We start from the raw sequence: 23238 nt of genomic DNA, 5'->3' as shown, positions 1-23238 counted from the left end.
TTTTTTTCATTGAGTGCCAGATGGTTTACAATGTACATAAACATTTTTGTGATCGTTAAAACTTCTTTGTTAAGCAAATGCAGTTGTCCTTCGTTAGCACCTAAACTAAATAATGCTTTAATGAAATATTCATGCTTCTCTTTATTCAGGGGGGTAAAGAGAGCTAGAAAAAACCATGTGTTTGATTAACCCTTCCCCTGCTAGTCTGACCCGCTGTTGAAATCTGCATAACGCTGCGTTTTCATATCCCGAGCAGTCCATCAAAAGGACTGCCGAGAGCAGGCAGGCGTGCTGTGTCTTTAAGGCGCGCTCCCGACCCCCCGGCGCGCTCCCGTGCCTATATCTGGAGTGCATGGGGATGCCTTAGGCTCAGAGAGACTGAGGTTCTGGGAAACTCGGGGATCTTGTGCATTGAGTTGAGAAGGAGCTTCGACGTCTTCCCCGGCTGCTGCTGCTGCTGGATTCTCTCCCTATGGATCTCACTCCTCGCCTGTGACTTGGTTTGCTTGTCCCCGATCTCCTTGTCATTGTCGTATCGCTTCATTTCTTCTCCCCATCGGACTCTGCTGTCATCTCTGCACTCATGTTAGTCCACGCGTACTCTGCCATGGTAAGTTCTCACATGATGAGAGTTTTTTCTTTTTTTTTTTAAAGGGTCTTCTTACTAATGCTATATCATTTTAAAGTCATTTTGGAAATCTTACACCTAGAAAATGTCACCTCGAGCAGATGGCGGCTCCCGATGCTCCTAATTGGTGTTTTGCCTTATTTCTAATTTTCCTTTGGAGAATTGAGAGTCTGGGAGGATAGGGGGGCAGATTTAAAGGCAGTCTCCAGGCGATATATATATATATATATCTATATATACACACGGAAGCACTGACACTGTATGTCAGACCATACGGAATAAGAGTGTCAGCTCATAAGGCGAGGGCGTGCAGCGAACTAATAGTTACCTTTTGTGTGTTATTTTAGGAGCGATCTGATGCCCTGAATGGAGCTGCCGGCGGCGGCCGGCTATCCCAGCTCTCCTCTCTGAACCAGGGAGCTTACACCTCGGCTCCTCCGCTGTGCCACACCCCGGCATCCGACTTCCAACCGCCTTACTTTCCGCCTCCGTACCCCCAGCCGCCTTTATCCTATTCCCAGGGACAGGAGTCTGGATACCCTCACCTGGGGGACCCGTACAGCAGCATTAACCCGATCCATCAGCACCAACAGCAGGCATGGCACGCACAGAGGGGGCGCCAGGAGGAGGCTGGGCTGCTCTCCCAGGCACACAGGGGGCTCAGTCTGGACCCTCGCAGGGATTATGGGGGGGTCCCTCGTCTGCTGCAAGGCCTGGGAGATGGGGGTCACAGCCTGACAGAGAGTGCCCTGTCCCTTCATGCCCTGTCTCACCACAGCGTGGAGGACATGCAGGTAAGAGATGCAACTCACTATTATGAATATATCTATATATCTATATATCTCTCTCTACATATATATAGAGATAGATATAATTATATTATATTATATATAGAGAGATAGATATAGATATATATATAGATAGATATTGCCATTGCCCACTCCATTGATCACCTTGATTTATAAGGTCTGATGGCTTCTATTTTAACCATCAGCAGGGTATTGCCAGAGGAAAGAATATATTTAGAGTGAGTTATCTTTATAGGACTATCAATAAATCTAGGTGTACTCGTGTCATAACTAAACACCATAACACGATAACAGCATATCCCTGGGCTGTAACTAACACCGTGAGAAGTCACACACACGCACACACACAGGCACGCTAATCTCTGTCCTGGGCTTTAATTAAATAAGTGTTCCCCCCTGATGGGCTATCAATTTGCGAGTATTATCATTTGTCATCTATATATGTGGATTGTCTCGATAGAGGCTACGGTGTATTTGTAAGGTGTCAAATGAAGAAAGTTAGGATTTGGATTTACATTGTTTGGAATTCTGTAGGGGAAAAAAGTGATTTAAACAAATATATGAAATGTACCATATTATTTGACATATTTGTCACATTTATCTCTTATTCGTCAATATATCCCAGTATTTCAGATTTTCTTGTCCTTTCACCAAACTGCATGAGTTAAAGCTAAACACATTACTCACAACAGATCGCAAGCGAAAACACGATTTCCAAACAGAATATACGGTATATATATATATATATATATATATAAAAGAAGCATTATTTGCTTTTCTAAACGATTTGTTTGTTCAAAATAAAATACCGATTTGCAGAAATATTTTATTATTATATCCATAGTGTACAATATCTTCCGATCCTTTTCTTTATTTAAACTTTATTTATGATTCATTTCTTAAAGAAACCAAAGTGATAAGCACTGGTTTTTAAAGTACATTTTTACAAAACAGCAATAGAATAAACGTATACAGTGTACCACTGATTAATTTATTATATATATATATATATTCTGTTTGTCTTGTTAAATAATAATACATTGTTAAATATTTTAGTTAATCTGAATTTAAATTAAGAATAAAAATGTGTCTAAAGTTTTTAGTTTCAGAGATTCCGACATTTTTGAGTTTTATTTTCCAATGGAGTCTGTTTATAAACTAAATATATTTCTTCGTTGTTTCTAAACTCACAAGAGAGTTCTTATAACTTCCAACATTAAATGATTATGCATATTATCTACAAACACAAGTTGCAATAATATTTTAAGACATACATATAAAATCAAGAAATCCATAATATAGCATTAAGAAAATTAATTGTCAGTTTCTGGAAAATCATATCAATGTACAATTTTTTCCTTAAGTAGATGTATAATTATATTATTGTTTTTTATTAAAATCGCCACTTTATTCAGATTATCAGAATAATTCTCCCACCTCCTGTGCAGTCTTTGTAATTAGATAATCGATCTAGATTTATAGGAATCAGTACCCAAATTTACTAAGTTTGTAATATATATATATATACTAGTAAAATTAAGACGATGTTATGCTAGTCGTGTGTTTACAGTAAAATAGTTTGTATGTAACTGATCAGGAGCGACATATTAAACTGAATCGATGAACAACATACTGGACTGTTTTAATTAAACAGATCGTTTTCTGACACAAGGGAATTTATAGATATTTATTCTACTAAGGAGAAAAAAAAATTCGGGCATTAATCTGTTAACCACAACCATCAAGGTGTTTTTGCCACCAAACCTTTACGCATTATTATAATTATAATGATTTCTGCATTTTATAAATTAAATTAAATTAAAATAACCACATGAGCGATCGTCCACATCCTATCCACACTGTCCAATTAAATATTTAAGTATTATATGTGTGATATTGACAATAACAAATATATTTGGCAATAGGTACAAATGGGTGTTATAAAGGCATACCGATGACTTTAGATAAGTTTCCATTGTTTAGAGATGGTCATCTCTACTGTTTAAATCGAAAATCACCCTGTAATTATAGTTTATCTGCATTAGTGACAGTTCTTAGTGTATAATAACACCAGAGAGTGCCCTCTAACCTGTGTGAATATCAGTATATACCAGATCAGGGAGTTACTCCTTCAGATCGCTCTGTTTTCCGATGTTATCAGCAGCCAAAGGATGGAGAATTCTGCACAGTGCAATTGCTATGGATTTATATTATTATTTACTATCCTGGATAACGCAATCAAAGCTTAAGAAAACATTTTGCCTTTAATTTTAACTTATTGCAACCACTAATCTGCAAAAAAAAAAAATGAAAAAATAAGTAGAACATTTAAACAACTGCAGTTAGAAAACGTCGGGTTTAAAACAATTAATAAATGAAATCAAATCTCCTACTACCCAAATAGTAGTTCTCTTTTGTCCTGTATCTTATGGTTTGTGATGATGGTGTTTTTCAGATGATGGATGAATCAGGAGTCAGTTTATTGGATCAGTCTGTGATAAAGAAAGGTAAGTGGTGTCACCTGATACGTATCCATAGAGAAAGTCACATGTGTTCAAATAATGTCACATTGATAAGGCTAAACCACCATCAGACTTTATTTTTTATTTTTGGATTTTTATGATAAAATATATTTAGATTCATATTTTTTTTTGTTAAATGAATGCATTTGGCTGTTTCTGTTTATACTAGAAATATAATACTCAAGTTTCTGGACAAAAAAATATGTTATCTTTCGGAATTACCCTCAAAACAATCCTACTGTTATTGCAAAATCTGGATACAATGTTTTGCTGTGCAGAATGATCATTCATTTTTTCAATCAAAGTGCATTTTTTAATATATTTTTTAATTTAGTTCTGCTGGTTGGGTTGCCTTCCTAAGTGTTTTGTTCTTTTGTTCCACTTTCACACTGTTTGAGTGTAACAGTTTCTCTTTTGTGTGCAGTCCACCTGGCATATACAGATCGGTTTAGTTCAAGCTTATTTATGGCACATATAACGTATAATTATTAGTATTATTATTTATTGTTTTATATAGCGCCATCATATTCCATAGCACTGTAATCTATTCTGCACACCCTAAAAATACCATTATCGTGATATATATATATACCACTAAAACATTAAATTAAATTGAGCCAGTTTACCCAGGATAACAATACTGTTATTCAAAATATAACAATGCTAATTAGGGCAGAACCCCTCAATTTTATAATAAACTGCCTTGTAATAATATTGTCACAGTTACGCTATTAAAATAGCAACAGCACTTGGTTTGCCAGAGCTGGATAATAATTTAATCACATAGTAATCTAAACTGTATCAACATTTAGTTTTTAAAATTCTCTATACTCTGTCTATGGGGATGGGGCTTTAACTTAAATTAGCAATGGTTGTAATATATGGTGATAGGACCATGTATATGCATACTTATTCCTATAATACACTCAACAAGTATTAGGTGTGACTGCATAACAGGATTAGAGAAGGGCAGAAGCCATATAATTTTGCGCTGCTCTAGTACTGGCAGACTTTGTTCTTTACCCTGTGATTTTTTGTGTGTAATATAGCCGAATCATTAGAGCTGTGCCCGTATTAATGCAATATGGCACGGATCAATGGCTTTAAACAATTCCAGTGTTGGTGTGTCAGTCATTAAATTACAAGCTCAATAACAGTCAGTGGCCTCAACTTCTAGCTGTCATTTCCTGTTTGTGAAACAGTGTGCAGCGGTGTGTTGTAAGAAGGATTATTTTGGAAATTAGTTAGAATTGCTTATTTGCTGTACTTGATGGCTGTTATCTAAAGTTGATAAATCAGGAAAGTAGCTCTCCCTGCCAATAAACCGTTCACCGCCTACCAACTATCCCATTATTAAACAATCCACAAACTGCAAATACTTCTGCTCGTCAAATTAATAAATGATATTCTCCCATAGTCAAGAAAAGGGTGCGTTTATCCCTGCTTAGGGTTTAACCATGTAATTTTGCCCATTAGATGCTCTTGTAGTACTGGTCCCCCTCAATCAGGTATACTGTCACAGCTATGCATTTAGGTGCGGGGGCTACGGTACTAGTGCTGTGCAATCACTTTTCTGCTCAGTTGGCCTAGATAAGTGATACGACCATTCAGCCTGGAAAGTATAACTTTGTGTCTGCACCAAATATGGCCAAATGTTGTAGGTCCAATTGGTGGAGTATTCAGAACCTGGGGTTCAAGGAGGGACTGGCAAAGACTAGGGGAAACTTATAAAATGTGGGAGCTACCAGGATGTCTAAAATCAAAAGGCCTAACCTTACATGTATCCTTCATATGCTCCTTTTATGAATACATTTTCTGTAGACATGTTTTGGACCCAACCAGGTCATCCCCATTGAGTGTAAAGTCTGCCAAGAGTGTTTTCGGCTGCTTTATTATAGGTCAACTTAACTAGACTTGACTTTTCAGCGTTAATATACCTGCACTTAAGCTAATTCAAGCTTTATCTACTGCGTTAGCTAAAATTAAGTGTCTTGTTATTGGTCCTCAGTGTTGAACAACATACCAAACTGAAGGTTCCCAATGAACTGTACCAGGAAGGGCCACCAGGGGGCCCACCATTTTTTTATTAGAATAAATACAGTATAATTTACATATAGCATTATTATGATGGAATTGGACCCCTTTTACTCTGTTGTACTACTACTACTACTGATAACACAATCTTAATTTGGCTTTAGGACTATATTTAAATATACCAAAACACACGTAAACATTGCTTTTTGTTTTTCGTTATGATAGTGATAACCACTGTATGTTGCAGGCTCTTAATAAAGACGACTGTACCCGCCATATAAAATGCTATGTTATTTGGTTTAAGTGCAATTTTATTTAAATGAGCCACATTTATGATTATCGCCCGCACATATGCAAATCTGTGAGGTTACCTGTCTGATTTGATTTTACCGATTCAATTATTATTAACCCAGCCCTCCTTACAGGACAAAATGCTGATGTCGGCCACTCATAATTAAGTCTGTTAATGCTAAAGCGATGCTAAATTTACTCAGATACCGCTTCATATATGTGCCAAACACAATGAGAAACTACCCCCCAAAGTAGCCCTTCCACACATCAGCGGCCCCAAAAGCCTACTACAGGCTACTAGCTGGCTTGCTTTTCTCCATCCATTCATACAGTAAAAAAGTAATAGATGACATTTACAAGGTAAATATTAAGACATATTACCCTGGCATAAAAAAATATTAGTGGCACTCCTTTTTTTAATACCATCCCCCCTGCCGTGGGCTTACAGAGGCAGGATTTTTGGGAATACTTTTCCAATCTGTACTGTCTGCTTCAATTTCCTGGCCAGGCTCATGATCAAACCTCCGGCCCCTCACAGAGTCCCGGATTTTCCTATTAAAACTAATTACTGGAGACCGGTCTCATATCCCCAAATCCTCCTTTCTGTTCCCCTGCATTAACTGCCTCATAAACCACTAACAATGTCACAGCTAAGAACTTCCAGAGAGGAGATTAGAAGATGCTAACAAACGAAGAAAAAAAGGGAATACCTATTTTTTTCCTTGGGTTTGGGCAGCGAGAGTTAAAATACAAGCCGTTAAGGTTTATCGTTTTTTGTTTGTTTTTGTATGTTTTTTTTCGTTTTTTTTCCTGGCTCTCATCCTACATGTCAGATTTATACAGCCCCTTCAAAAACGTCACACAAGAAGAGTTCTTTTATTTTGTACAGCGAAACGAGCAGCAGAGTTGTATGTAGACATTTTGCTTGCGCACATTGCCAGCGCCCTAGTGCTTAACCAAGAGTTCTGGCATCAAGGCTAAATAGATCAAAATTATTCCTCAATAGAACTTCTGAACAGGATGAACATTTTTTTTTAAATTGTATATATATATATATATATATATATATATATATATATATATATATATATATATATATATATATATATATATACCGGTATATATTATATACATATTATTATATCTTAACAGTCCCCCCAGTTTTCTTATTATTTTATTATTTAATGGTTTTGGGGTGTACAAACATAATTTTAAATGTATTTAGATTCAGAAGATTAACCCCTTAATGACAAAGCCCGTACCTGTACGGCTCAAAATGCATTGTTGTCAATGGGTTTAGGGACCGCCCATCGTCCTTAAGGGGTTAAATATTAAATAACACGTGGGCTGCAAAGTCATATTATGTACGATATATAACTGGACACCTATTCCCTTTAATATAAAGCAGATCTGTTGAGTACATTTTGCATTTCTATACAATAAATAAACCAATGTAATGTTTACATATTCAAATTATTATTAATTTCATCTTTTATTTATATAGCGCCAACAATTTACACAGCGCTTCATACAATACAAATGTTCAAGGGGTATGACAAGACAAGAATTGACAGACTAGGACAAACTGAGACATTAGGCAGAGAGGGCCCTGCGCGGAAGCTTACAATCAATATATTTGGATGCCCACAATGGGCCCCTTTTTTGGGGGATATGGTTAGAAGTGGACAGGCTGTGGTTGGAGGCAGGGGCAGGCCTTTACCACCTTGCAACCAATTGAAGAACACCAAAATCTTAATTGATTTCACAGTTTGTGGGACAGTCAGCGTAGATCGTCTGATGTCCTTAATCATCCCATTATGCCCACTGGGGAGGGCTGAGACCTAAGCGTAAACATGTATGAAATCCCACCTTGGATTATAACTTAATTTTCTGAGGATTTGCATGATTATTTCTGCCTTATTTTGAAGTTGCTGAGCATAGTACATTTGTTGGCAGCTTTTGTATGGGTGAAGTGAGGAGAAGGGAGGGAATTTGAGGACGGCAAGTTTATTAGATAATGCTGGCTTTGCCATAGGCTGCTGCCCATCGCAGCTTCAGTGGGATGAACATTTAAACAAAATGGTCTCCAAATCATTTCACGTACTTACTAAAAGCTCCAGTAATGTTTGATTCAGGTGGGTTTTCGCACAGTGTGGGCTTTTCACATTGGCTTTGGCAGTGTTTTTGCCCAGTGATATTTTGACATACATACCAAAGTAATTAATGAATCTGGGAGGACTCTTAGATCGTATCTGTAGGAAAACTTCCCATGTTTCCAGAGCGAGAGAAACTTGAAAATATACCAACTGGGAGATTGTGTATGTCTGTGTTACAGTATCAAGGCAAAAGAGCTTTTTTTTTCTTCTTTAATGCGTTTTTTTAAATGGTGTGTAAACTGAGCCAGATAAAGGCATACTGTAAGCTCGCCGTGTCTGTATATGTTTGGGAGGTTTTAAGCTTCCTTTATAAAGTGTTTAATTGGTTTATGGATCTGGAAACAATTATCAGAAGCAGAGAAAGGCTTTTTGTATTGGTACAGACATCAGGATACAGTGATAAGGATAAAGCCAGGAGTGTAGCCTTGGAGCATGTCTGGTGCCAAAATGTATGCAAATATATACACACTGATGCATACCATGTATACATGTACATACATACCACGTATATATATGAACTGAATGTAGAATTACTACAGGACTATGTTTAAATTTAAACATTCACACCATACCGTCAAACTCAGTTGGATATCTATCTATCTATCTATCTATCTATCTATCTATCTATCTATCTATCTATCTATCTATCTATCTATCTATCTATCTATCTATCTGTATAACATATTATGGATCAGTGAAATAGTATTTTGCTGCTATTCACTGACGTTTGGCATTGAAAGAGTACATGGTCCTGTTTTATCTCGGCATAGACCAATCATTCCTTTCATAGACCTCTTGCACCATTATCTTGTACTTCTGTGTTCCACCAGATGATACTGAAGTATCTCAACATTGTATTTGATAGTGAGGGTTTGTCTTATTAAATAATATAGGATACATGTTTGCTCATGTCCTGTCCCTTTATCATTGGAGTTGAAGTTCTTTTGGTCAACACTGTTGACCAACACGTATCACTAGGAATGCAATGACAATATCAGACATGTTTTTCAGGACACATGTACACTTTGTGTATTACCGCTACCACTGCCACATCATGTCTAAACTCTTGCCTTGCCCTCAGCTAACGTGCAGCCTGCTAAACCAGTGCTCCTCAACCTTCTCCTCAAGGCACACCTAACAGTCCAGGATTTAGGTATTACTCAGGTGTGGCTAAGGTGTTGCGCAATTAAAGAACCAAAGCACCTTAAACTCCTTAGCCACACCTGAGTAATACCTAAATCCTGGACTGTTAGGTGTGCCTTGAGGAGAGGGTTGAGGAACACTGTGCTAAATGAATGCAGGTAGAACACAGGAAGCAACATACAACTTCCTATATGGACCGACAGTAGGGTTGCATGCAATTTCTATTGACATTTTATAGTTTTTACGTCAGTTATGACAATCAGAGCTGGATTGGCCATCCGTTGCATAAATGTGCGGTAGGCTGTTGGCCAAAAGCACAGGATATGGCAAATTGCATGCTGGGCCCCGGACAATTCCCTTTTAAACACACCCTGTATTTTGAATGCTTTAAAAATTCTCATCCCACTTACATAACAGACCAAAGCACATCTGTAGCTGCAGGAGAAAAGGGCTGTGGGGCTCTTGGTTTGTTTCACGTCCTGTGCCATGTTTCTTGGATTCATGACCAACGGACAAAACCGGAATGGATTGGCGTAAAGAATAATACAGTAGTGTTTTCCTTTTCTTGCTGTGGATCTTGTGTAAAAATCCACTCATTCTTGCTGCAGTGTATCAGAGGTTTCTCGTTTGACACAGGGGTTGGATGTGTTCTGGCCTCCGGTGGCTCTTGTTAGTAGGGCCCCACCCCTGACAGATGTAGCAATGGAAAGCACAGTGCTGGAGAGCAGATTTCTCACATTACAGAAACCCTCGGGACCAAGATGTATCAATTAAAAGCAGCGCTCACAGCACCTGATGTAATATGGAAACCTCCCCTTCCCGTCCTCAGGCCTTTAAAATGTGTGTGCTGTGCGATGGAGCTATATCCCAAAATATCACATCCCAAAATATGTTCAAATATGTATTCAAATGGTCTCATTCAGAAATCATTTTGTAGATTTCGTGCAAGTAAGAATTTGATTATTAATTTATTAATTCTTTAGTATCGTTTTCTGCACATCCCAAACTTTCTTGAATTTCTTTGATAATATATAACCATGCAGGCCTTACTATTATGCAACTGGTATTTTTGCAAAATAGAAGCAATTCTTGGGCAAAATGTTAAATGCAAAACAACTGGCATAGAAACAAGTTGAATGTTTCTGCCAGTTGCTCCATAAGCTACGTTTTTATGCTCACGTAGCGTGCAGCCTGGTCTTTCCAGCTGCTGGCCGCACGCTGCAACACACAATCTGCTACTGGAACGGCAGATCGCGTGAGTGTGCGGCTCTATCGGCCAGCGGCCCAGCTGGCATTTGCCGCTGTGCCAGATGACCGGTCTGAGCCTGGTGATAGTTTACACAAGCTGAGATCCTGATCCGTGGCACGGATCCATACAGACCCTGCAAAATCATCAGTGACAGTGCAGGGATATGACTTATGGCCTGTTCCCCATACTAGGCACCCTTGGTAATATGTTATTGTGAGCCCTAGAGCAGGTAAATCCACACTCACTCTAATCCTAGAAGTTTATTCAATAAATAAATAAAATAATAATTTTCGTCATTGTTTTGGATCCTGCGATTAAGCTACTTTCATTAATGATCTTTTAACATGCGGTATCAGTTAATGAAAACAGCACTAATTTCCATAAGAGGAGATAAGTGACTTTCAGAGTCATCCTGTGAACACGTATCCTTCCAGGGATGTGTTGTTACATGTTATTGATGGTTAGAGGCCCAGGGTGAATAGATGACAGCCCATATAATTGTCAGACATAATTAAATTGCTGGCTTAGCCATTCACATATTGTTTTTGCATCATCCTCGCTCACCTGTCTGCAGGAGATTGTTCATTAGAGAATACAGCCAGGAATCTCGTGTAGTTCTGTGTTATGACAACAGTAAAATACATTTTCACAGTGTAACAAGAAAAAAACAAACAAAACGAAATACAAAAAAAAGCATAATTCCCAACAAAGCCAAATACTTCACCTATCTAGGGCCACTTACAGGGAATGAATCCTACTTGCTTTCAGTAAAACGATTGTCTCATTGCTGAATGCATCTTTTATGAATATATTCAGGTAAAGTGGGGATATGGTCACCATTTTGTTATGAATAACTTGGCATCCCATACTATAGTACATTTACTTTTAGTAACCCAATACACAAATAGCTTTGAGCACACCTTTCCCAATACCTAGTCATCTGTAGATGGTAATCAAGCTGCTCTCCTCCTAATAGCATGCGTTTTTAAGCTACTATATTAAACAGTACAGTGTATGTGGTTGGGTAGGGGAGGTTACTGTATCTCTCCATTGCCGGGCCACAATATTCCGTTTATGTCTTGTAATGTTAAAGGGGTCTTTGGCAAACAGTCTATGCTGCCCACCCCCTTAAACATATTGACATACTATAAATGAAAAGCTAATAGGATGAAGGCATGTAGAGCAGATGTTTGAAAAGAAAGGTTTTTGCAACATTAGTTATATTTTCAGAAATATACTGTAATTACTTGAAATCATTTGTTTCCCCTCATTATTACTTCCACATTTACATGCAGTGAATATCTACATGCCAACCACACCCCCCCCCCCCCCGCAGCTGGTCCTTAAGCCAGTGAAGATGAAGGATGCTGGGATAAGTACCTTGACACTGATGCTCTCAGTATCCCATCAGAGAATATATGTTTCTTTTGCCCCACTAGGCATAGTAACTGAGCAAGGAGTGGATATGTAAGGACGTTGTAAAGAAACATGGGTAAAATAGTTAAAAGATTTGACTCCACCTAGCATAATTACACTACCGACACTAAAAGTCTGATAATGACCACTACAATATTTTTACATAGAGGTGCCTTATGTTTGCAACCTGTGGGGTTAACTGAAATAATTGGTGTATATAAGGTCTTAATTTATACATATACAGTATTCCAAATTGACATTTGCAGTTTTATCAGATGCTCTGTGAATAGGGACATGTCATTTTAGAACCTGGCTACATGTCATAGACAAGGCCAGTTCTAGGTTAACTGGCGCCTAATGTGAAACTAAAATTGGCACTCTACCCTTCGCTCGAAAATATGTGAGTGCCACTATTATGCTGAATAAAGTGTGCATTATCGATGCATACTCCATATAACTATACAGCATACTTGTTTAATATATATGATGTATTCCGACTGTACTATAGGGTGGGAGCGATGTAGCAGGCCAGCACTAAGCATTGAAGCGGTACACTGTATAGCTTTACTGACCTGAGGGCCTAGAAGCTGTGTCAAACCAGACGTGGAACAATCAGAGGAATGAGTTTGTCACTTGTTAGGGGAGTTGAATTTGCCATTGTTGTTGCTTGCTTCAATGATCTGTCACCAAGTGGCTCCTAAGGGACCTTTATATGGCCTCTATCTATAGAGTATCTTCTATAAATACAGACCTTCTTGGAAACTACCCAAAGTCCTTGTGTGCAAATTCATCTTTTTATGGATACAATCTGTGCCTAAAACTTGAACACGCTACTGATGCAGATCAAGAGAACCAATTTTCTAATTGCATTTAATCGCTAAAGTGCCCGTAAACTTTAAAAATAACTGGTTTCTTCAAAAGAAGAGTTATTTTCCAGTTCCCTCAGAGAAGGCACCCTGTACTTTAAAAGTTACAAATTGTTTTCTCAGGGCGACTGACACTGCATGGTTGTAGACGGTGATCTGGTTGTCAACAGTCACTTATTGTTCCCGCAGTGAACGACGCAGATTTTAACCTGATCCCCTTTACAATTTGTGAGCCAAAATGTGTGATCCTCACTGCAAAATTGCTTTGTCAGCAGATTTAACTTGTTTTTGGAAAATTCCAATTGGCAAAAAAAAAATAACTTTGACTTTCTATCAAATGTACCCCTGCATATAGTTTCTGACACCAAAGTGACTTCCAGGGCTTAGAACTTTGGGTAGCAGTACAAATACTGCATCCTGGTCTTAATTAGCATAACATTATGTGGTTCTGTTTGCAGTTTTTAGGTGATTGTAGATTCACTGAAAATTCATTGTATCAATATAAAATGATATTTCCAAAGTGCAAAATAATCAACTGTTTCACTTCTATTTTCTGCTATTTGAAATATGTGCCAAATCATAAAAACTAGCTATAAGAACATAAATGTTATTTCAGTATCATTGTTTCATGTATCTCAGATGGGGAAGACAAGTCTACCTTGTCTACCACATTGTCTTCTTGACTCATCTTTATTATTAAGCCTGACTGATACACTTGGCAGAGGTTTTTGTTTCATTTTCTTAAAATGCTCCTATGTTGGTTGCTATATTGACAAAACTATGTTACTAATAACAACCCTCTTTTCTCCCTCACAATCTCCCTTTCCCATTCGTGTTCATTCATGTTATTGTTCCACCGTTTTTCACTTCCTTGTTCCTCACCTTTTTTTTGCTCTGTTTTCTTGTGTGCTACCCCGGGTTTCTTTTTAATCTGCTCACTCCTTATTTCCCTTCCATCTTTACCTTAATTGTGTTTTCTTTGTCATTCTTTCATGTGATACCATGTCTTTTTTTATCCTGTTCTCATTCTTATTTTTATTCTATTTTCCTGCACTCAATATATGGCACCCTTTGGTTCACTCTCTTTCTTCACCTTGCTTTCCTTTCCTTAGTTCCCATACCATCAAAGAATAATGGCAGCATGATGTCTTCTCTGTCTATGAATAAAGAAAGCCTCATCGGTGGAGTGACCAATCCAAATGAGGTTTTCTGTTCGGTCCCGGGCCGGCTATCACTTCTCAGTTCCACTTCCAAGTACAAGGTGACAGTGGGAGAAGTGCAGAGGCGCCTGTCACCCCCTGAGTGTCTCAATGCTTCCCTGCTTGGAGGGGTTTTAAGGAGGTCAGTATGTACAGGCCAAACCTTTACCATGTCATTACATACTTTTAATGAGCTTTACTTGAAATAGTATTTGTATTGCACATTTGTTTTAAAGGGCTAAATTACATTACAAAATAATATGTGGTACAAATTATTCACACATGATTACATTAACAGATTGGGAATATTAAGAGTTAAAATCAAAGAAACCTAACAACAAGAGCATAACATCAAAGAACAAGAACAGCTCAATAGGGAAAGCAATCAAACATCTTTGTAATACAGATAGTTTAAGAGCTCCAAAATCTATTTTTGGAATAGTTTTAGGGAAAAGTACATTTGGAGCAGTCATAGAATAGTGATTTCTATGGCAAATTCTCCACATTTAGGACTTTAATAGCGAAAACGGCATATTTGTGCAAGCAAAACTGCTGTTGTTCTGATGCAAACACATAAATGTATTTTAAAAAATAAGTGCATTACTGATATAAGTTAGATAAATATTAGGGAAATACTGTTTTTAGGGGACAGTCCCTGGACTGGGGTTTCTGTCGGTTATTATGTGTCAGCAATGCTCAATCCTAAATGGAAATCATATTTCAAAAGTAACCTGGTATTTTGCTTTACACGGTTTAGTTGTCATTAAATATATCTACCATGGTCATTACATTAGGTTAAATAATCCGGACAGTGTAAAGTAAAACTACACTTTCATTTACCCATGTTCTGTACTATAACAGAATGAAAAACAAATTATATAATTAATATAATGTGTATCCCTACACCATTATAATTCTCTATTCTGAGTAAGTACCTGATGCCCAGGTTGCAACTAACTTTGCATACAAGTGCCACAGATTACTAGCCTTTACGTGTTTCTCTACCCAATTTGCTGCCAGAGGAGCATTGTATTCACATGATTCATTTTCCTCTAAGCAAAATATATTGGTGTTTGGAGGGGGACATGTTTGTTCCTCCCAAAATTGAGCTTTAAGAGTCTTGGCAGCCACTAAGATACGTATAACCAAATTCCTTATGAAGAAGGAACCAAATGAAGAATGCGTCTAATCATAACCTAATGTTAAACATGTTTCATTTATGTTTATACACCCCACTAATAAGTTTTGCATAATACTTGATCTAACCTGTTCTCTTTATTTGATGTGGCTTATATGATTAATGAAGATTTAAAACCAGATGGATGAAAATTAAAGATCAAACCAGTCACCAAAATTATACTTTTATTTTTAAAGCATTAAGTCCATTTTTCATGGATGTCAATGCATTTTGCTGCATGCTAATTGTTGGATTCATTCTTTAGTTGCTGGAAAATGAGATTTCCCTTGATGTGTCTACTGAAACTCGGAATTATAAGATGGTAGGATAATTCTTGCTCATGCTCAATAACACTCACTTTGAAATCAGAATGGTCATGTGAAAAAGAAAGTAGTCTTGGTATGTCTAAAAATTTGGTAAATACAACCTCAGATGAACAACAACAAATGACATATTTCACCATGTCATTATTTATTCCACAAAAGTAAAGCCAAAATGGAGAAGCCATGTGTGAAAAACTAAGTACACCCTTACTGCTTCCGTAGGAATTAAGATGCTAAATATCAGAGAGGTGCAGCTAATCAGATGCCCTTGATCAATTGATCATTAGTAAATGTGATCGCCTCTAGAAAAGCCGAAGTGTTAGCAGTTTGCTGGTCTGGAGCATTCAGGTGCGTGTTAACACAATGGCAAGGAGACATCATCAAGGAGACATCAGCTATGATCTTATAGAAGCAGTTGTTGTTGCCCACCAATCTGAGAAGGGTTATAAACAATTTCCAAACAACTTAAAGTCCATCATTCTAAAGTGAGAAAGATTATTCAAAAGTAGAAAACATTCAAGACAGTTGCCAGTTTTCCCAGGAGTAGACGTCCCAGGAAATTCACCCCAAGGTCAGAGAGTGCAATGCTCAGAGAAATTGCAAAAGACCCAAGAGTTACATCTCAGACTCTACAGGCCTTGTTTATCATGTTAAATGTTAACGTTCATGACAGTACAATTAGAAAAAAAACTGAACAAGTATGGCTTGTTTGAAAGGGTTACTTGGAGAAAGTCTCTTCTCTCTAAAAAAGAACATGGACTTCCATGACTTCTGGAACAATGTCCTTTGGACAGACTAAAACCAAAGTGGAGATGTTTGGCCAAAATGTACAACACCATGTTTGTGCTCATATGCTGTGTTTAGTTTTCACCAAAACATCATACCAAGCATGGTGGTGGAGGGGTGATTTGGGCTTGTTTTGCAGCCACATTTCCTGGGAACCTTGCAGTCATTGAATCGACCATGAGCTCCTCTATATACCAAAATATTCTCAAATGCGAGGCCATCTGTCCAACAGCTAAAGATTGGCCATAATTGCGTCATGCAACAGGACAATGATCCCAAACACACCAGCAAATCTACAACAGAGTGGCTGAAAAAGAAATAAATCAAGGTGTTGCAATGAACCATTCAAAATCCAGACCTCAACCTCATTGAAATGCTGTGATGGAACCTTAAGAGAACTGTGCATAAACAAATGCCCGCACATGTCAATGCACTGAAGCAACATTGTAAAGAAGAGTGGGCCAAAATTCCTCCACAACGATGTGAGAGACTGATAGAGTCATTGAGAAAACAATTACTTCAAGTTATTGCTGCTAAAGGTGCCCTTACGAAAAAATTACTGCAGTTTTTCTGAAGTAATACTGCAGTTTTTTGGACATGAAAAAACTGCAATACTGCACTTTTACTGCAGTATTACTGCACATTTACTGCAGTTTTACTGCATTTGTACTTCACTGTACTGCAGTTTTACTGCAGTTATTTTTGTACGGAAGTACAAATGCAATAAAGCTGCAGTATATTGAAGTACAACTGTAGGTTTGCAATATAAAAAAAAAAGTTCAGTAAATGTGCAGTAAAACTGCAGTACAGTGAAGTGCAAATGCAGTAAAACTGCAGTAAATGTGCAGTAATACTGCAGTAAAAGTGCAGTATTGCAGTTTTTTCATGTCCAAAAAACTGCAGTATTACTTCAGAAAAACTGCAGTAATTTTTTTGTAAGGGTGGTACTACAAAGGTGTACTTAGTTTTTCCACACATAGCTTCTCCATTTTGGCTTTATTTTTGTTGAATACATCATGTAAAATGTCATGAGGTTGTATTTAACGCATTTTTAGACCTGCTAGGAACAGATGATTGTTTTATGCTCTAAATATGTAAAACCATAGAATTCAAAGAGAGTGTACTTTCTTTTTCACACAACTGTAGGTGTAGCAGTAACCAAGTTTATATATATGTTAGCAAAACATCACTGTTCAGCTCAGCTCCCATTGACTGGAACACGAGTGCTACTGAGAATATACAGGAAGTTAGTGGGACGTTAGCGGGCCCTTCTGTGACATCAGCGGGACAGCCCACTCGTGTCAGCAGGACTTCCTGCAAGGGGGGCTCTGGGCAGCCACAGCAATAAAGTTCCCAGGTATGGTAGTGAAATAAAACAGAAGTCTCATTTTTTAACTCCAATAACTAAAGAATACCTGCACCAACTTCCATGCAGTAAAATGTAATGTGCATTTAACATGTAAATAGGCCCAGACTAGACCTTTAAGAGATACTTCTCTTGTGGGATAAGCACAGAGCCTACAAAATTTGTGTAAAATTCTAAAAGCACTTACAAATAGGCTAAGTAACATGTAACTAATTAACACACCTCATAAATATATTTTGGTCCGATCTAGAGCAAAGTCAAAGAATGGCGGTCGCTGTCTCAGAGAGAGGTTGGAGAAGATAGGCCTGAACCTGCCAGCAGGGAGACGCAAAGCAGCCAATGTCACTCTACTGACATCTCTGGTGGAAGGTGAGATGATGGAATAAGATGGTTTACCTACCAACATTTTAAATAGCTAAAGTACAATACTTTTGTTTTAGAACGTTTAGAAGAATGGTGTATCTTATTTAGCGTGATTTGGGTCTCATGGAGGGTCCAACCCTCTCAAAGAGAAACACTTTGGAGGTACAGGGTGGACTTTTGTCAAACCAGCTAATATAAGGCGGATGTTGGAGTGCAACATAATGTAACTCAGGGTTAATCCACAAGCAATTTCTTTCTGGCTCCCATCAAGGGCAGGATATGAAAGCTGTTCTGTATTTTTTTTCCCAAGTCTCTTAAACAACAGCGGTTTTCTAGTACAGACAGAAAATGTCTCCCCCTCCCCTCTCAGTTAGCATTTATGCAAATGACGGTGCCTTGGGCTAATGTGCAGAACTGGTTTTAATCATGAGTTGCTGTTGCTTTGTAAAAAGGAAACAGAGATAAAATTGAGTAAAACACACACAATAATTCTCTGATATACAGGGTGTACAAGGACTTACAACAACACAGAAAAAAATGGATTTTTAAAAAATAAATATGCGTTTAACTCTATAATGCTGCACTTAAACGTACAGTACATTCTATACCTAATTCCATATTTTGACTAAATTGAACATTTGAATATTTTTTCAGGCTCACCCATGATAACAATTTTCATGAATTTTCATCTTGAGAATATTTTTGCGTCAACTCAGGCATTAGTTAATCGATCACTTTGGCTCACTTACTTGTCTTGTTAGCTGACCTCCTACCATGCTTTATTATGTGTGCGCCAAAATACAGCTGATGGGAACAGCTACTTTTTGTTAGTTTCTTTTTACTTACTTTTATTTTTACTTAAGATAGTAAGAAATACATTTACAAAATTAAACAAATCTTTCAACTGGTCAGCAATGAATTGTTACGCAGCTATAGATACTACCCTGAACAAATCCGACCAGATCTGCTGATACTGTAAGAGTGACCTCCATCCAAGCCATATAGACTTCAGTATTACCTTATGGGTACATTACCATACTAATTCTTTCTACCCTTTTAGCTGATTTCAATTTAGAATAAGGTGTAACTTAAGTCACCCATCCCTTTTTTTAGGTGAGGCTGTGCACCTTGCCCGGGATTTTGGCTACGTGTGTGAGACGGAGTTCCCAGCTAAAGCGACAGCTGAATACCTCTGCAGACAGCACTCGGACCCCACAGAACTTCATACACGGAAAAACATGCTACTTGCTACCAAGTAAGTATAGAAATCGCAGCTAACATGCTATATGTAAAAAGCTACCTTATTGGGAACCGTTCTAGAAAGTCCAGAAACATTTTGACGATATTTTGTGCATATGAAATAATTGAAACCGGATTAGGGCCTACCCTTGAGTCACTAGGGCCCTATTAGCGTGCGCTTCCCAGCATAGAAACCTCATGGCAGAGCCCCCTACAAGCTCATTACCGTGTTAATATTATTTATCGATTCATAGACTGACATCATATTCCTCTGAAATATACAATGGTTAAGCAGGACATAACGAGTAGGGTATCACATAACAATTTGGACTTACAGAACAAAAGGTGAACAGGGCCCCGCTCTTAAAGTTTAGAAGGAGGTGGGGTATATTACACAAAATGTGCAAATCTAGAAGATGGATCCTATTGTAAACATTTTTAAATAAATAATACCACTAGACATATGTACAGATGGTATATAGTCCTGAGGTATATAGGCTGACACTAAAGCGGCTGACGGGGTGAGCTGTAGAGTGATCAGTAAGTAAGATAAGTCTGGCAGCAGCATTCATGATGGATTGTAGGCCATGAAGGAAACCAGCTTAAACTAGCAGGAGGGAGATGTGTACATGAATAACGGATAATATAGAGTTTGACTATTCAGGGGATAAGATTAATGAGATAGGTGGTTGGGACGAAGGAGAAGAGCACAAGAAGAAGAGCACAAGAAGAAGAGCACAAGGCTCCTGCTCAGTGACTGGGGAGAACTTACTTATTTAGGGTTAATGAAGAAGAAGGGTCAAGAGTATGTTTATTCAATTGTGTTAATATTGTCTCAAAGTACGTTGCTCTGTCAAGGGCTGTAAGGCTGGTGGAAAGGGTGGTATAATAGCAAATAGAAGATACTGAAGAGGAGTTTAGGCTTGTGAGGCAATGAGGGGATAAATTAAGTGAAGTAGGTTTGCTTGGCAAGGGGTATGGCTGAGTAACAGAATCATAGCTTGACTTTATGGTACAGATCAAGACTTCATTCAGCTAAATTCAACCATTCAGGAGCAATGTTGAAGATGTCTGGTTAGTGTTGAGTGTAACAAAGAGAAGATTTTGGTTGGGCCAACTTTCTCAAAAGCTAAGCAAAAATGGAGCTAGGCCTTAGGTTTTCTATAATTATGATGAGATTTTGAGGTTCTTATATAGTCTCATTACACAAGAAAGACACTTTATCCCACATCTAGTCATCCAGGTGAACTGTAAACTTTCTCTCTTACTTTTTGTACATGGTGACGTGGCATTACGTAAAACCTTTAAATGTCTGATAGTAGTGATAAACAACAATAAAACAACAAATGTACACCATCATCTCTAAAAGGGTTAAGCAACTGGTAAGCCTTGGAATTCAGGCAAAAGTCTACAGTCTTGTGATCTCAAAATGTAAAGTTAGCATTTTTCGGGGGGGGGGGATGTGGTGAGACATATAGCCAGCAATAGGAAGTAACTGATTTCTTTGGAGATTAGAGGCTTGAGTACTTAGCGTTATCTTATTTTTGTGATGTCTGAGCATTCTCTAACTCTCCCTACAACATGGAAAATTTGGAGCTGAAGGAATGACTTCCAGATTACAGAATTTATGGTATGCATTGCAGGAAAAACATTGAGCGGGACAGATATTTTTATGTACTTTGATGTTAAGACCTTGCTTAGCAGGGTCAGACTCTATCTGATACAGGTGGTAGGACAAGGATTTTTTTCCACAAGGTAAAAGGGACAGATTCTCAGAACTCAACTTTGCTCTTGTCTGTTTATAAAGTGACTGTTGGATCTTGTGACTTGGGGGTCTTTGAAATGTTGCTTCCTCATGACCCAGACATCTGTGCTTATTATAACCAAAGAATACAGATATCTCCCTTATGTCTATTTCCATAGATTTTTATACCTTGAATTATGATAATACTCAAGGTCAGGACTGAGCCATAAACCCTCATGAAACTATGCAATTTAATCTATATGCATACTTCTTAACTTTAGACTTTCCTTAACTGCAGAATCTGGGCATGTTACTTTATAGGTTTTGCAGCTCAATTGAGCAGTTTAGGGAGATCTCTGATCACTATCCAGGGGAGGGACAGGGGGGGGCAATGGTCTCTCAAGTTGGTTCAAAATTCATTAAACATGGCCAGTCCGCATTAAAGATCGCAAATGGCGGTTGTGCGACCGCCTGAGGTTGCCTTGGCAGGGCCAGACCAAATGATTTTGTTCTTCACCCCTGACCTATGGGGTGAACTGTAACGGCAATTATAGGCCTCATCCTACAGCAGTGCCTGACCTCAAAAATGCTCTACTGGACGAATGGGCACAAATTCCCACAGAAACACTCCAAAAATCTTGTGGAAAGCCTTCCCAGAAGACTGGAAGCTGTTATATCTGCAAAGTGGGGTGGGGGGACATCTAAATAATAATGTCTATATATTTAGAATGTAATGTCATCAAAGTCCCTGTTGGTGTAATGATCAGTTGTCCCAATACTTTTACCCATATAGTTTAGCTTCCTTACTGGCATGAAAATAAATGCCTGGGTACTTGTACATGTTATCTGGACATTTGCTACATTTGCCAAGGTACTGATACAATCTTATGCTTGACATCCCTACATTTATAGATGGTACATGTTAGCACAGAACGAATAAATTAATAGCAGTGTGCCCACCAAAGTTAGATGATGTGTTTAATGAGAAAAAAAACCATTGTACATCTGATGGTCATTGCAGAAAATACTGAATGATCTCAATTTTGATACCACCAATATACTGGGAGGTACGAGGCGGCCTATTTTTATTGCTGTTATTTTTACAGGACTTTTAAGTGTTCAACTCTTCTCCCTTTCAGGCAGATATGCAAAGAATTTGCAGACCTATTGGCCCAAGATCGCTCCCCGCTGGGAAACAGCCGTCCATCCCTTATCCTAGAACCGGGTGTCCAGAGCTGCCTCACCCACTTCAGCCTAATCACACATGGATTTGGAGGTCCAGCCATATGTGCAGCTCTTACTGCTTTTCAAAACTACCTGTTGGAGTCTCTCAAGGGGATGGACAAGATCTTCATGAACAGCACAGGAAATGGACACTCCACTGGGGAATCCAAACCTTCTGAGAAGGATATTAAGCATCGGAAATAACCCCTGGCATAGATAGGGAGAACCGAGAGGTGAATGATGCTGGGAAGCAGAAGTGGACATAAGGAGGAGACATGTCTCTTGCAATTTCCTGGGAACAGTTGTAATCACTGAACATAAATGATTTATGTTACAACAAGCTTCCTTTCTAAAAATGGACCAAGAAAGTGTTGTGTGAGGGCCAAGATTGAACATTTTACAAAAGGAAAATGCATCTCATTGTGGCTACCAGCAGAATATGGAAAGCGAGGCATCTTGTTGGACCTTATCGCATGTAGCCCATGACAATTTTGCCAGCCAACACATGTATCATAGAGCAGACAATCACAGGCATCCCATGCCATTGTTTTTCTTGGTACATATATGACAAATCAATTAACACTCTGAACCACATAGGGGCCATACTAAAAGCAGAGCTACCCTGATTGACAGATGTAAACATCATGTCAGTTGCCCATGCAACAAGAAATGGGAATTCTGTTTGTATCAGTGGTTGTTGAAA

General features: G+C 38.2%; 1 protein-coding gene across 1 annotated transcript; it reads left to right on the top strand.

Annotated features, from left to right (window-relative positions):
* The first annotated feature begins 392 nt into the window (after positions 1-392).
* TFAP2E (transcription factor AP-2 epsilon) lies at positions 393-22946 on the top strand. The gene is made up of 7 exons (XM_053454679.1): positions 393-610; positions 976-1422; positions 3893-3944; positions 14227-14455; positions 18216-18334; positions 19442-19583; positions 22451-22946. The coding sequence occupies exons 1-7, from the start codon at positions 584-586 to the stop codon at positions 22737-22739; spliced, it is 1305 nt and encodes a 434-aa protein (XP_053310654.1). The 5' UTR covers positions 393-583; the 3' UTR covers positions 22740-22946.
* Positions 22947-23238: the final 292 nt, after the last annotated feature.

Source organism: Spea bombifrons, chromosome 2, assembly GCF_027358695.1.
Source record: "Spea bombifrons isolate aSpeBom1 chromosome 2, aSpeBom1.2.pri, whole genome shotgun sequence".
Taxonomy (NCBI): domain Eukaryota; kingdom Metazoa; phylum Chordata; class Amphibia; order Anura; family Pelobatidae; genus Spea; species Spea bombifrons.
This window is presented reverse-complemented; position numbering and strand designations above follow the sequence as displayed.

What these genes read in the sequence shown, in the direction of transcription:
- TFAP2E (XM_053454679.1), top strand. Translation starts at nt 584, where the DNA reads ATGTTAGTCCACGCGTACTCTGCCATG. An exon ending in TCCACGCGTACTCTGCCATG is followed by an intron (nt 611 to 975) that starts GTAAGTTCTCAC and finishes GTGTTATTTTAG; the next exon opens with GAGCGATCTGATGCCCTGAA. An exon ending in CTTGGAGGGGTTTTAAGGAG is followed by an intron (nt 14,456 to 18,215) that starts GTCAGTATGTAC and finishes GGTCCGATCTAG; the next exon opens with AGCAAAGTCAAAGAATGGCG.